At 43.1% G+C, this 14,238-nt stretch overlaps 1 protein-coding gene across 2 annotated transcripts in view; it reads right to left on the bottom strand.

Moving 5' to 3' along the window:
- The window catches only part of NSMCE1 (NSE1 homolog, SMC5-SMC6 complex component), a 35,094-nt gene extending 22,678 nt beyond the window's left edge, over positions 1–12,416 (bottom strand). Inside the window, exons 1-2 of one of the 2 annotated variants that reach the window (XM_005697624.3) lie at positions 12,349–12,416; positions 5,513–5,659 (exon numbers count right to left, since the gene is read on the bottom strand). In XM_005697624.3, the coding sequence (XP_005697681.1) occupies positions 5,513–5,648 (136 nt within the window). In that variant the 5' untranslated portion in view covers positions 5,649–5,659; positions 12,349–12,416. Of the gene's footprint in view, positions 1–5,512; positions 5,660–11,876; positions 11,895–12,348 lie in introns of those variants that run through there. The other variant, XM_018040745.1, reaches the window with a different exon arrangement.

Genomic DNA, 14,238 nt, shown 5'->3' on the forward strand with positions numbered 1-14,238 from the left:
AGTTGATTCCTCTCTCCTGCTCTAAGCCCTGAGATCCTGTTTATCTTGCTTACACCCTGCTCAGGAGGATCTCATTGGTTTTCTGTAAGAGACTCCTGCTTCATCGTGCCAGGGTAGATAACTGGATTTTGTCAAATGCTTCTTCTGCACCTGAGATGATCTTTTAGTTTGCTAACATGGTGAATTACTACACTGACTGATTTTCAAGTGCTTACCCCTTGCATTCTTGGGGTAAACCCTACTTGGTCATTTTATATCATCCTTTTTATATATTGCTGAATGAAACTGGCAAAAATTGTGTTTAGAATTTTAACACCTACAGGGATTTCCCTGGTGGTCTAGTTAAGAATCCGCCTGCCAAGTCAGGGGACATGGGTTCGATCCCTGGTCTGGGAACTAAGATCCCACAAGCCTCAGGGCAACTAAACCGCAACTACTGAGCCCACGCACCACAACTACTGAAGCCCACGTGCCCTGGAGCCCATGCTCTGCAACAAGAGAAGCCATGGCAATGAGAAACCCATGGACCACAAGTAGCAAAAGCCCACACACAGCAACAAAGACCCAGTATGGCCAAAAATTAATAGATAAAAAGAATTTTAGCATCTACATTCAGGAGGGATCTTGGTCTTTAGTTTTCTCTCCTTGCAGTATCTGTCTGGTTTTAGTATCAGGATAATGCAACTCTTATAGAATGACTTGGAAAGTGTTCTCTTCAAGTTTCTGGAGGAGCTAAGGTAGAACTGGTATTACTTCTTCCCTGAATGTCTGATAGAATTTACCAGGGAAGCCATCTGGGCCTGGAACTGGCACTATTCCCAGCCCCATGTGAAAATCCCACACTGCTTCCCTAATGCTTTTTCTCAAGTGTTTCTTAGCTTCAGGGAGTTCCCTTGCTGATCAGTTCCCAGCTCAACCCTTGACAGGAGTGGAGAGGAACTCTACAGATCTCTACTCTTCTCTCCGTGCACCTCTCTTCTCCAGGACCCTGTCCTGCAAACCCTAGCTGCTTTCGTCTCCTGAACTCTCAGCTCCATCTCCTCAGCTCAGAGAGTCTGTCTGGCTCTGCCTGGCTCCCCCCGTGCCATGGCCTGAAGACGCTCTCACGGCAGTGAGTGGAGGCAACTGTCATGCTCACCCCCCTCTTCCCTGTGGTGTAAGAAGATCCTTGGTCACTGTCCCTGGTTCCTGGTACACAGTTCCTAAAACACTTGGCATTTCCCGAGTGACAAAGTGACAGGCAGGTCTTCTGTTCTGATGAGTTAGGGACTCTTGGCAGGTCCCTAACTAACTTCAGGATGAGGGCCGCTTGCAGAAAGAACAAGCCTTGACTTGATGCTTGGAACTTTCAGCCTCATCCCACAAATCTGGGGAGCAGAAATTGAGCTAATCACCATCAGCCAATGATTTGATCAATCACACCTATGTGATTAAAACTGCACTAAAAAATCCCTAAATGCTGAGATCTGGAGAGCTTCTCTGACGGTGAACACATCAAGGCCCCAGGAGGGTGGAGCACCCAGAGAGGGCGTGGAGGTTCTAAACCACCCCTGCCTGCCAAAGCCTGGCTTTGCGTCTTATCTGCACAACTATTCTTGAGTTGTATCCTTTACAATAAACTTAGAAAGCTTCCCCAATGGTGCAGTGGGTAAAGAATCCACCTGCAGCAGGAGACACAGAAGATGTGGGTTCAATCTCTAGACTGGGAAGATCCCCTGGAGGAGGAAATGGCAACCCACTCCAGTACTCTTGTCTGGAGAATCCCATGGACAGAGGAGCCTAGTGGGCTACAGTCCCTGGGGATACAAACAGTCAGACAAATAATAAACCAGCAAAGGCAAGTAACATGTTTTTTTAAGTTTTAAGACCCATTCTACCAAGGTATTGAACCTGAGGAGGGTGTCATAGGAACCCTTGATTTACAGTCGGTCAGTCAGAAGAATGGGTGGCCCAGGACTTGCAACTGACACAGGAAGTAGGTGCAATCTCACAGGACCAAGTCCCTCCCTCACTGGTGGGATCTGACACCTAACTCCAGATCCACAGTGTCAGAACTGAACTGAGTTCTTGGACACCTGGGTGGTATGTAGAGAACTCGGAAGGTAGTGTTGGGGGGAAAAAAAAAAAACAGCGAATATTTGGTGTCAAGATGGAAAAAACCCTCATTGCTCACCTCTCAAGAGATCACTGTCCTTCACTGACTAAAGTTCAGGGTTGCAAGGATTTTGTCCATTTTTCAATTGTTTCAGTCAGGAAAGTAAAGAGTCCCTGTTGCTCTAACCTGGTCAAAAAGGGAAATCCTCCAGCACACGTCTTCACCCGCACTCCACGGGCCTCCTGTACTCACGCCCATCAAGGGGGCTTACACTGGACTTGTCTGATTGTGTGTACATGACTCACAAAACCCAGAGCAAAGTTTATCTCTGTGTCATCAGCCCTTGCCCAGAGGCCCGGCCCACCAGGGAGTCTCAGGAAGTGTTGCCGGATGGCCACATGCTTGCACACAAGCCCTGGGCCAAAATCGAAGGTGTTCCAGTGCCAGGAAGAAAGGCCAAGGCTTCATACCAGGATGTCAAAAAAAAAAATTCTTTCCTAGCCAAGAGATGTGGGGAACTGGTCTTCCCCCAGTGACAGTAACAGGGGAGCCCAAATTAGGAAGCATTTTGATAAAAGGGACGAACGCGCGGGAAATGGCAAGGAGAAGAACTTGCAGTTTCAACAACTTCGTTGCTTCATCCTTCTCTGAGGCCCTGAACATTTTTCTAGTTGGTAAATGGGGAATTTCCTAGGAATCTCTTCAAACGATAGGAGATTAATAATCTTAGTCTTCTACGCTTTTACTTAATTTTAGATGATTTCTTTTTATCATCCCTTGGGGATATTAATCTCTCAAATAACACTGACACTTAAAAACAAGCTTTTCTCTCTCACTCTCCTTTTTTTTAACGAAGGATGGGAGAAAACATCTACAGTTCTATCCTGACTATCCTAGCCATAACCAGATCTTGATGAACAGAAACGGTACATGAGATGTGAGGAATAAATCAATTCCTAGACACATTTTACAGGACTTTCCTAAATTAGGTCATGACAACTTTAAAGGTCAGATAAAGGCAAAAACACTTTCATTCTTAGTACTGAGGCATCATACAGCTCCTTACAGTCAGCTCTGAAACTTCCCCATCAACAATAAAGCTCAAGGTCAGAACTTAGGTAAGAAACTAAAAGAGAGAAGGAACTGTCATGTAAGTAAGATTAAGAAAAACATGACCCTGCCTATCGCTGGAGGACACTGATGGCCAGGGTTAAAGTCCTGCTGTATTTTTTAAAGAGCAAGAGAAGGTAGCTTGACAGGTGTAATATTCCATTTCTATAAAGGAAAAGCGAAAAGTGAAAGTATGAGTCACTCAGTCATCTCTTTGCAACCCCGTGGACTGCAGCTGGCCAGGCTCCCCTGCCCACGGGATTTTCCAGGCAAGAATATTGGAGAGGGTTGAGGCTCTCACCAAAGACCCCGACCCACCACAGTACAGGCAATCAGAGCAGATATATTTTCACCAGGAGGAAAGTCTCAAGCACAGCAATAACTATGTCACTGTCTTGCTTCAAATCCTTCCAGAAGGTCTGCAATGTCCACAGAGTCAAAAAACAAAAACAAACAAACAAACAAACCCATGACTATGGAGTACAATTACGGGCTCTTCATAACCTGTAAACCTACACACCACAAGAACACGTTCTCTTCCCACAGAGCATATGTTCTTGTCCAAAGTTTCCCAAGGTTCATATGTCAATTAAGTTTGGACACAAAGGATCGAGGGGAGTTTAAAGGGATTCCTTATTGAGGGCCCCGCCAAGCTTTTAACTTGTTGCCATGCACCATCCAGCTCCCAGAATTTCCCATGAACACATCAGCGGACCAGACACTTCAAACCTGCCTCCTCTCTAAACACCACCCTCTTCTGTCCGCCTCCTCCTGCACATCAGGAAGGACACTGCTCTGTATTTGCCGTCTCCCCTTACTGCTCTTCCCCTCTCAGCTCCTGGGGACCTGGCTTCTGCCTCCGTCACACCACAGACTCCAGTTCTCTAACAAGGCAGCTGGTCTCAGGTCCCTTGACCAGTGTCCCCAGTGCCCCGCTCATACCTTACCCCAGCCCTCTTGGCTTAGCTCACTACTTCTTTTGAAAATTAAAAATACCAAAAGAGGGCCTTCCTTCGTGGTCCACTGGTTAAGAATCTGCCTTGCAATGCAGGAATGGAGGAGGGGGCATGGGTTCAATCCGTGTTCACAGAACTAAGATCCCACAAGCCGCAGAGCAACTACGCCTGAATGTTGCAACTATGCCTGAATGTTGCAACTACTGAGTTCACACACCATAACTAGAGTCCACGCATTACAATGAAAGATCCTGCATGACACAAGGAAGCGCCTTCATGCTGCAACTAAGGTCTGATACAGCCAAAAAAACTCACAAAACTACAGAAAGACAAAAACATACAATAAAAATACACTTATTCCTGTTAATCAGGACAACGACTACACTATCCTAATAATGTCACATTTACTTCAAGTCTTTTTCTTTTTCAAAGAACAAAATAGACAATGAGGTGTCCATTGATTTCTAATGACAAAATGATCCCCCTCCTCCTCTCCCCAAAGATAAGCACCGCACAGCGCACCCCACATCCTTTAAGAGTCCACTTTTAGATTTCTACACGCAGACGTATGTATTCACGAACAGTAAAGATCATTATGTTTTACAAAATACTTAGCACAATGACATTGTACAATAAGTATAATTTACCAACTTTTTCACTCAATGAGATCTACCCACACTGACATTCAGCTGAGTAAGATCTACGAATGTGGATTTCACTGATCTGTCCAAATGGATCCTCTTGCTTCTCCTGAGCCCTCCAGTTACTGAAACCAGGTCCTGTCTCTAAGTGCTCCACGTGTGTTATCTGCACTTCTCCCAACAACCCACTAAGAAGACGCTCCCAATGCCCACAGCTGGCACAAGGCAGGGATGAGCTTTACCAGCTGGGCCAAGTCTAAGGCTGTGCCCTTCACTGCTGTGCGAAGCTGCCCTCTTACGTCAATAGCCAAGGAAGCACCTTCCATGCCAGGTGTTTAGCTCGTATCATGTCTCTTAAGCCTTTGAGCCACCTCGGGTGCCAAGTACAAATAAAAATCCTCATTTTAGAAGTGAAGGAAAAAAAAAAAAAGTGAAGAAACTCAGACTAGAGAAGGCGCTAGAGCTTTAGTGTGAACCATAACTATCCAGCCATCAGAGTCCAGATTCTTAGCCACTGGGCTAAGCGTCACATTTACTTTAAAAAAAAATCAAGAGTTGAAGATGAGCAAGATGGGCTGGTGTGAGACAGTGACAGACCTGAACGCCGAGGTCGGGAGCATCGGTGGACTGGGTGCGCGGCGTCAGCCCAGCATCACTAGCCCCCGATCATACAGCGGCAGAGCAGCCTGGGAGCAGGGCAGGGTACTCACAGTCATGGACCTTATAGCAGTGCTTCTGCAAGCGCTTGACGTCGCACTCTTCCAGCACACCATGAGTCATCAGCAGCTGCAGAAATCGCCGGTGGACATCGGTCATGATGCCCGTTCTCCTCGTGCTGCCCTGCATGGATGGAGAAACTAAAAAAGGAAGCAAAGGAAATCCAGTTACGTCCGAGCACACCAGAAGCGATGCTCCATGCTGTGTTCCAATCTACAAGTTTGTGATAGTTTCTAGAATCAAGTTCATCACGCTGATTAGTACAAAGATGAAAAGGACACAAGTCAGGGACAAGGCACATTAGCACTGTGCAGAGGTAAGCGGCTTGAGCTTCCCTGGTGACTCAGTGGTAAAGAACCTGCCTGCCAATGCAGGAGACGTGGGTTCAATCCCTGGATTGGGAAGATCCCCTGGAGGAGGAAATGGAACCCACCTCTAGTGTTTTTGCCTGGGAAATCCCATGGACAGAGAAGCCTCACAGGCTACCGTCTATAGGGTCACAAAAGAGTTGGACACAACTTAGCAACTAAACAACAACAACTGGTGAAAATAATGGACTCTGGAAGCAGCCAGAACGCCGGGTTTCACAGGTTGCTCCAACACACGGGTGCGTGAAATAGGGAAATGGACCCTCTACACGCTTCAGTTTCTGATCTGTTAGGTGAAAAGGACAGAAACATCCTCCTTAGGATTACTATGAGGAAAAACGAACAAAGAACATAACAGCCTGTGACAACTATAAATGGAGTATAACCTTTAAAAACTGTGAATCACTCTGTTGTACCCCTGAAACTTAAAATATTGTGTAACAACTATACCTCAATTAAAAAAAATACATATAGGAGCCTGGGGGTAACAGTCTAAATGCTTGTTAAAAAAAAAAAAAAAGTTAGCTATTTTTACTAGTAGACAATTCTGAGTCTGAAAGTTGGCTCAACCTCCCACCAGGTCTATGGTTTGGGATAAATTTAGCTGAGGTCCCATTTCTCACTGTAAAATTAGAATAACGTTCACTGAGAGATGAGAGGAGACAATAAGAGCTGGTTTCCCTCTCCTCTCCCACACCACTGATAAAACAACTGTTGTGCTAGGACTGCAGGGTGTTTTGAAAATCTCCTTGCTCTCTACTAAAACGCTATCTTTCCACAAACCACAAAGATCAGAGCTGATAAAAGGAGCCTTGATTTTAAAAAAAGCACAAGTCTGATCTAAAGGCCTGCTTCTGCCACAGAGAGGTGGTGCGGTGCAGGGGTAAGACCTGGGGTTTAGAACTAGACAAAAAGATCCGAGACCAGTGCGTGCCAGACTCGCCTGATCTTAAGAATCACCCAATTCGTGTATTACAAATGCAGATCTCCAGGTCTTTTCTGGAAGTTCTGACTGCAGAGGGGCTTGGAATCCTGAGGTTTTAACATCCACTTCCCATGATGCCATGATCTCATCAGAAAGTCACTATTACCTTAGAGAAACATAACACAGAATAAACACAGGTTTAGCTAATATGCTTAACCTCAGTCTTTTCATCTATAAAATGGGGATGATACTATCTTTAACACATACAATGAAGTTTAAATGAAATATGACTACCAAGGGTTTGTCAAGAACTAGCACCAGGAGATATGCAAAAGGTTACTATTCTTTCTAAAGGCATCATTGGCTGAGCCTCAGAACTAGGAAGACACACTATCTCACGACCAGCCCCTCTGCCTGCCTGCTAGCTACCCTCGAGTATATCTCACCAGCATCTCAATCTCAACCAATCCTAAACTGGACCCACCTTTTCCTTCCTCAACCCTTTTCCTCCCTGCAGTCCTCCTCCTTCCGGAATCACTGGTTCGGGTGTTACAGTCCACACAGACATTCAGACACCACAGACCTGATCTTCAAACTCTGACCCTTCTCTTCTCTGGGGTTGACTCAGCTCCAGCCAGTGCTCAAGTCCGGCCAAGTGTATTTCCTATCATTAGGATAGAATATCTCATTCATTCATTCTATTTTTAGGTACTGTGTGTGCATGCTCAGTTGCTCAGTCATGTCTGACTCTTTGCAACCCCATGGACAGTAGCACATCAGGCTCCTCTGTCCACGAGATCTCCCAGGCAAAATACTGGAGTGGGTTACCATTTCCTACTCCAGGGGATCTTTCCAACCAGGGATCGAACCCACGTCTCCTGCACTGACAGGTGGATTCTTTACCACTGAGCCACCTGGGAAGTCCGTTTTAGTACTGAGTACACCCTTAATTGTCAGTGGTTGTTCCAGGGACAAGAACAGAATATTCTGCGGACTTTTATCCTAGAGACTATGGAAACTCAGGTTCTCCAAATTAGGGGTCTTTAAATACATGATGCAGCCAGGCTGTTAAATCAGATCAAAAACTTGCCAAATTGAATAATGAATAAAACCTAGCTATATGACATAGAAGTTACTTCTAAAACATAAGAATGCCAAAAAATTTACAGTAAAAGGATAGGAAAATACACACTCTGCCAACTAACCAAATATTAATATGACACAAAATAGACTTTAGGGCAGAAATTATTACTAGAGATAAAGATGGTCCCCATAAAATGATACAAAGGTTCAGTTCCAAAGAAGCTGTAACAATTTTAAATGTTTAAGCACCTAGTAACAGAGCCTCCAAACAGTTAAGGCAGAAATAATCAGACCTACAAAAATAAACACATAAATCCATAACTATAGTGGAAGATTTTAACATAGCCCTCTCAATCACTGATAAAATGAATAAAAAGAATCTGTAAGTTTATAGAAAAAACTTGTAAAACGCAGCAAAAAGCTTAATCCGATGGATATGCATAAAACACTGCACCCAACAGCAACAGAATACAGAATCTTTAAGCATACTCAGAATAATTTTGCAAACTGCCACATACGGGCCAGAAAGCAAGTCTCAGCAAACTGTAAAGGACTGGTCTCATTCAGAGTATGTTCTCTGACAGCAATGCAATACAGGTGGAAACCAGAAATGAAAACTAGAAAAGTTGTTTAGAATTTAAGAAACATACTCCTAAATAAGCCATTATTAAAGAGGAATTATTAATGGAAATTAGAAAATATTCTGAACTGAAAATAACAAAATATTACACACAGAAACTGGTAGAAGGAAACTAAAACAGAAGAAAGAAATCAATAGCCTTAAATTTTTATATATACTTGAGGAGGGAGGGCATGAAAATTAGTGAGTTAAGATACCCATATCAAGAAGCTATAAAAATAATAACAGCAAATTAAATACAAAGAAAGTTAAAGAATGAAAAAACCAAAGACCAGAAATTAATGAAATGGAAAATAAGCACATATCTGAAAAGGTCAACAGAACTAAAATTAATTCTTTGAAAAAAATAATTAAGTGACAAACCTCTGACAAGATTTTTCAAGAAGAGAGATAAAATTTATAAATAAATAACATTTGGAATGAAAAAGGGAAACCAAACATAAACAATTTTATATATCCATTATAGACATTTTATGGGAAATTTATCTTCCCACAAAGAAAACTTCAGGTCCCAATGGATTTATCAAGAAGTTCTACCAAGTATTCTAGAAACAAATAATTTCAAATGTTACACAAACTATCACAGAGCCAGAAAAAGAGCAAGCTGTCCCCAAAGCATCTGATAAGGCCGACATAAGTTGGGCACGGAAACCTACCAAAGACGTCAAAAGAAAGTAACATGAAAAGTTCAATATTTTTCATGAGCACAGATGCAGTAGGCCTAAACAAAAAAATTAACAAACCGAATCCAGCAACGCAAAAAGAATGATAGGTTGTGATCAAGCAAGAGTTTAACACTGAAAGTCAATCAAATGGCATCTGTCAATAATATCTCAATAAAGCTGGAAGGGTCAGGGGACAAAATCAATGTGAGCGACCTGGATTGGGAAGATCCCCCAGAGAAGGAAATGGCAACCCACTCCAGTACTCCTGCCTGGGAAATCCCATAGAGAGAGGAGCCTGGCAGTTCATGGGGTCGCAAAAGAGCTGGACATGACCTAGCAACTAAACAACATCAACAATCATATTAGTAGAATAAAGAAGAAAAAGCACACAATCATCCTAATAGATGCAGAAAATAATAGCTGATAAAATTCAACATTCATTCATATAGAAACTCTTTTAACAGACTTGGCATAAAAGGAAACTTCCTTTACTAAATGACATCTACAAAAACCACAGCACACAGAACACTTAAGGATGAAAAGTTAAAAGCAGTTACTTTAAAATTCAAAGTGATCCAATGTAACTGAATCAAAACAATTCCAATCAAAATCCTAACAGGCTTGGTGGGCATGACTGTGTGTGATTTGACAAGATGATTCTAAAATGTATATGGAAAATGTAAACACAAAACGGCAAAGACATTCCTGGAGGACTTGTCATACCAGGTACCAAGACTTAATATACAGCTAGAGTAATGAATACAGTGGGATAATAATAATAAAGTTGTGATAATAGTACAGAAATGGACAAACAAGGCCAATGGAATAGAACAGACAACTAAGGAATAGAAAAGGGTATATATATGGATACTTGGCATGCTGCAGAAATGGAACTTCAGGGAAAAGCACTTTTCAATGAAAGGTGCCAGGACAGCCCATTATACATACATGAACAAAATAAAAACAAAATTAGACACTTATTTCACAGTATCCACAAAAATCAATTCTTGAGGGTTAAGGTCATAAGAAAGGAACATTATAAAACTTTTAGACAACACAGGAGTTTGTCTTTAGGACCCAAAGGTAGGAAAGGACTTCTTTAAAAGATATGAAAAAAACAAACCATACAATACACTGATAAATCGACTTTGTTAAAATTAAGAACTTTGCTCACCAAAAACAGAAAGCAGGGGAGTCAGAAACAGAAGACAAGCTCAAACTAGAAGATATTTGAAACACATTTAAACCACAAAAGATCCATAATGAGATTAAAAAAAAAAAAAAAACTCTTACAAATCAGTAAGAGGAAGACAACTGGAAGAATGAACATGGAGAATTTTATGAAGAATGCACAAGTGATTAATAAATTAAGATAAGAAACGTTCAATCTCGCACCAGGCAAATAAGTGTTAAACCACAGTGACTAATGCCTTATCCATCACCAGACAGGCATACATTCTTAAAAATGGTTGAGGCCGAAACTTGCATCAACTGCTGGTAGAGTATAAGCCCTTCTAATTACTTCAGATGTTTATTTGATACATTAGCAAATCTGATATCCCCACAAAACCACTCTTAGGTATATGCCTTACAGAAACTTTCACATTTACCTCAGGAAGTACGTTTATAAACTTCCTAAGGGAAAAGTAGCATGCTGTAATAGCAAAAATCTGGCAACAGTTTCAACTCAAGAATATCTACATAAAGGCATTTACAAACATACCATGGAATTCAAAGCAGCAATGAAGTAGAGCTACTCATGGCAATATGGATGCATCTCTTAGACGTAACATTATGTGTAAGAATCAACTCACAAAATATATACCTGGATCCCATTTATATAGAATCTAAAAACTAGCAAATCCGTGCATTGCATTAATGAGATAATACTAAAAACTACAAAGAAGAACAAGGGAATGATAACACAATATTCAGGGCAGTGGTTATCTTCCGGGAGGGAAGAAAAGAATTCAATGTAGGCTTTGAGAAAATGATAATGTTCTATTTCTTAACTAGGTGGTGGATGGTCATTGTACTTTTGTTCTTCAAACTTATAGTTGTTACTATCTTAATAAAAAAAAGGCTTGTTTGTGCACTGAAGTCAGTTGCCTCTATGAAGGGGGCAGGGGTTAACCATGGATATGTATTACCTACCCAAGTAATTTATAAATAGAAAAGTTTGTGGAATAAGAAAATCTCAAACATAACCATCTGTGCCAAGTGCCGGACACAGTGTAAATGCTTCATGTGCAGTCTCATTTTATCCTTGTCAGAATCTTATGAAGAAAGCATGATCCTATTTTACAGATGAGGAACCTAAGGCTGAGAGGGTAGAAGGCAACAGAATTAGTAATGGAGACAGGGAGTGACCATACAAAAGCAGAGTTAGGAATTCTGACACCCTCGGTTCAAATATTCAAGAAATATGAGTGAACAATAAAATTATCATCCAGGTCCCTTCTCTGCAATTCTCAAATCGAACACACTCTCAAAACCAACCCTTTTAAGTTTGAAAACCTGATCTAACCTAAGGTGAGGTTATTTAGGGTTGTTGCTTACCCCCTATATATATGTGTACATACGCATATATTTAGCTGTGAAAAAAGTATCTGATTACAAGACACTGCTCAAGACCCTGCTGAAGATATGACAGGACCTACAATGCACGTACATTACCTTTGGAAAACTCGAGAAATTCGGCATTCTGAACACATGTAGCCTCAGGGCTTTGAAATAAGGAGCTGCGCACTTGTACAAGGTAAGAAGTTCTGTACCCAAAACAATAGGGAAGCAGAGGCTGTCAACACTGAAAGCATGGTCAGCGGAAGGCCGTACTTATTCAGATTGGTCAATTTTGTATTTCGCTTTTACAGCTAATATTCTGATTTAAAGTATTTCTTCACCTAATATTACGACTTTAAAACGTCTGTCTCCGTGTAAGGGCCTAGCTTCCAGCCTGCCCCTCTCGGGGCCTCAGTTTCCCCACCAGGAACTGAGAAGCCCCAGGCCCCCGGACCCCGGCGACACACTGTGCCACACCACGGGACCGACCCCGGGGCCTGACCGCACCTGCTGCCCGCCCCTCGCCTTTCGAGGCGGCCGTTTTCTTTTCCCTTCAGCCTCCCGCCCGGACGCCCAGATTACCCACCACAGCGCCCAAGCGCAGTCCACACAGACGACGACGAAGGCAGAAAGGAGGGTTCGGCCCCTCCTTCTAGGCGGGGCGAACACGGATATGGCGCTCCCATTGGTTGCCATCGCAGATCTAGCCCTCCCATAGGGTGACGCACTTCCGTTCTGCAGCCCGCGCCGTTGCCATGGTGCCGCGGGATCTGTCAATTAGGTCCGGAGTTAGAGCATCCCAAGCGACTCTCTGTACCTTATGGGAAAGGGCTTCCTCTTCTCGTCCTCCGCCTTCCACCTTACAGTGGCACCCCGCGGCCCAAGAAGAGGAAGGAAAAGAGTGCTGTGTGCCCTACGTAGTGGGTTCGATTCCACGGGCACAACTTAATGCTCTGTCGTGGGGCAGTTTCCCATCTTTAGAACAGATAGTGTTTGCCCCATGGTCAAGAACGAGGCCTCTGTTGTCAAATAGCCTAAACTAGAATCCTGGCTTTGCCACGTACTGGTTGCCGGATCTTGTGCAAGTCACTGAGCTGCACTGAGCCTCAGTTTCTTATTCTGTCAAATGGGGATAATAATAGTACCAATAAAACTGTGTTTGTGAGGTGTAAAAGCTATAATGGCGCACTGCTACTGCTACTGCTAAGTCACTTCAGTCGTGTCCGACTCTGTGCGACCCCATAGACGGCAGCCCACCAGGCACCCCCGTCCCTGGAATTCTCCAGGCAGGAACACTGGAGTGGGTTGCCATTTCCCTCTCCAGTGCATGAAAGTGAAAGTGAAGTCGCTCATTCGTGTCCGACTCTTCGCGACCCCATGGACTGCAGCCTACCAGGCTCCTCCGCCCATGGGATTTCCCAGGCAAGAGTACTGGAGTGGGGTGCCATTGCCTTCTCCGATAATGACGCACGGAAGTGATTAAATGTTAACTACTGTCTTACCTGGGGATTGTTGGGAGAAGTAAATGACGTTATTAACAGAGGTGAAAGGACTGTTTTGCATCTCCTGGACACTCATATTTACAAATATTTGTATTCCTGTCCCTGGTCTCAGTGCTAGCCGCAGTCTAGCAGGGGCATCAGGTAACTAATGACAGACCAGTAGAAAGTACAAGTGTCTATCCCTGTGATGATAGCTTCAAGTCACTTCTTGAGGGGTTTCCACTCCTGTGATCTTGGACAACTCAGTTTCTCTGGACTTCAGTTCCCTCATCTACAAGGGGAGGAAAGCAGTAAAGTATAGTGGTTAAAAGCTTGAGCTCCAGAGCTGGGCCATCTGGATTTGAAACCTGCTTAAAACCTCTTGAGACCCAGGGCAAAGTACTGAAGCTCTCTCTCCACCTCAGTTTGCTCCTTCTATAAAGCAGGATAATAACAGCACTTTGTTGATAGGGTTGTTGTGAAGACTGAATGAGTTAATAATGCAAACCACTTACAAGAGTGTCTGGCACAGAGTAAATCCTCAATAAATGTGAATTTTCATTACTAATAAAGCATACCTTATAAATTGCCTTAGGGGCAGTCGAATAAGAAAAGAACAACCCTCATGAGACCATCTACGCTTTATTTACTCTGCAAAGTTTTTGGCAAAGTTTCAGCTCATCATCCATATTTAAAGTAGAAGCATTTCAGTTAAAACTCTGAGGTATCTGACAGCTCTTGAAAAGTGGGGCAATGTGGTGACAATCAGCCTGCACTTTCCCACGGCAGTGTTTGTGCAGAGCTTGGTAGAGACTATACCCGTTTGTAATGAATCGTGTGCTTCCTGGTGTGTGGAGAAATAAAAACTGAGGACCAGGAGTAGAAAACGCTGGGGATGTTTCAAGATCAAAGAGCCAAGAAAGGAGGTCAAAAGAGAAGAAAAAGACAGTGGTGTCAGGGCAAATAGGTAGGAGAGAGTTTTGAGAAGTAGGGCA

Source organism: Capra hircus, chromosome 25 (genome assembly GCF_001704415.2).
Source record: "Capra hircus breed San Clemente chromosome 25, ASM170441v1, whole genome shotgun sequence".
NCBI lineage: Eukaryota > Metazoa > Chordata > Mammalia > Artiodactyla > Bovidae > Capra > Capra hircus.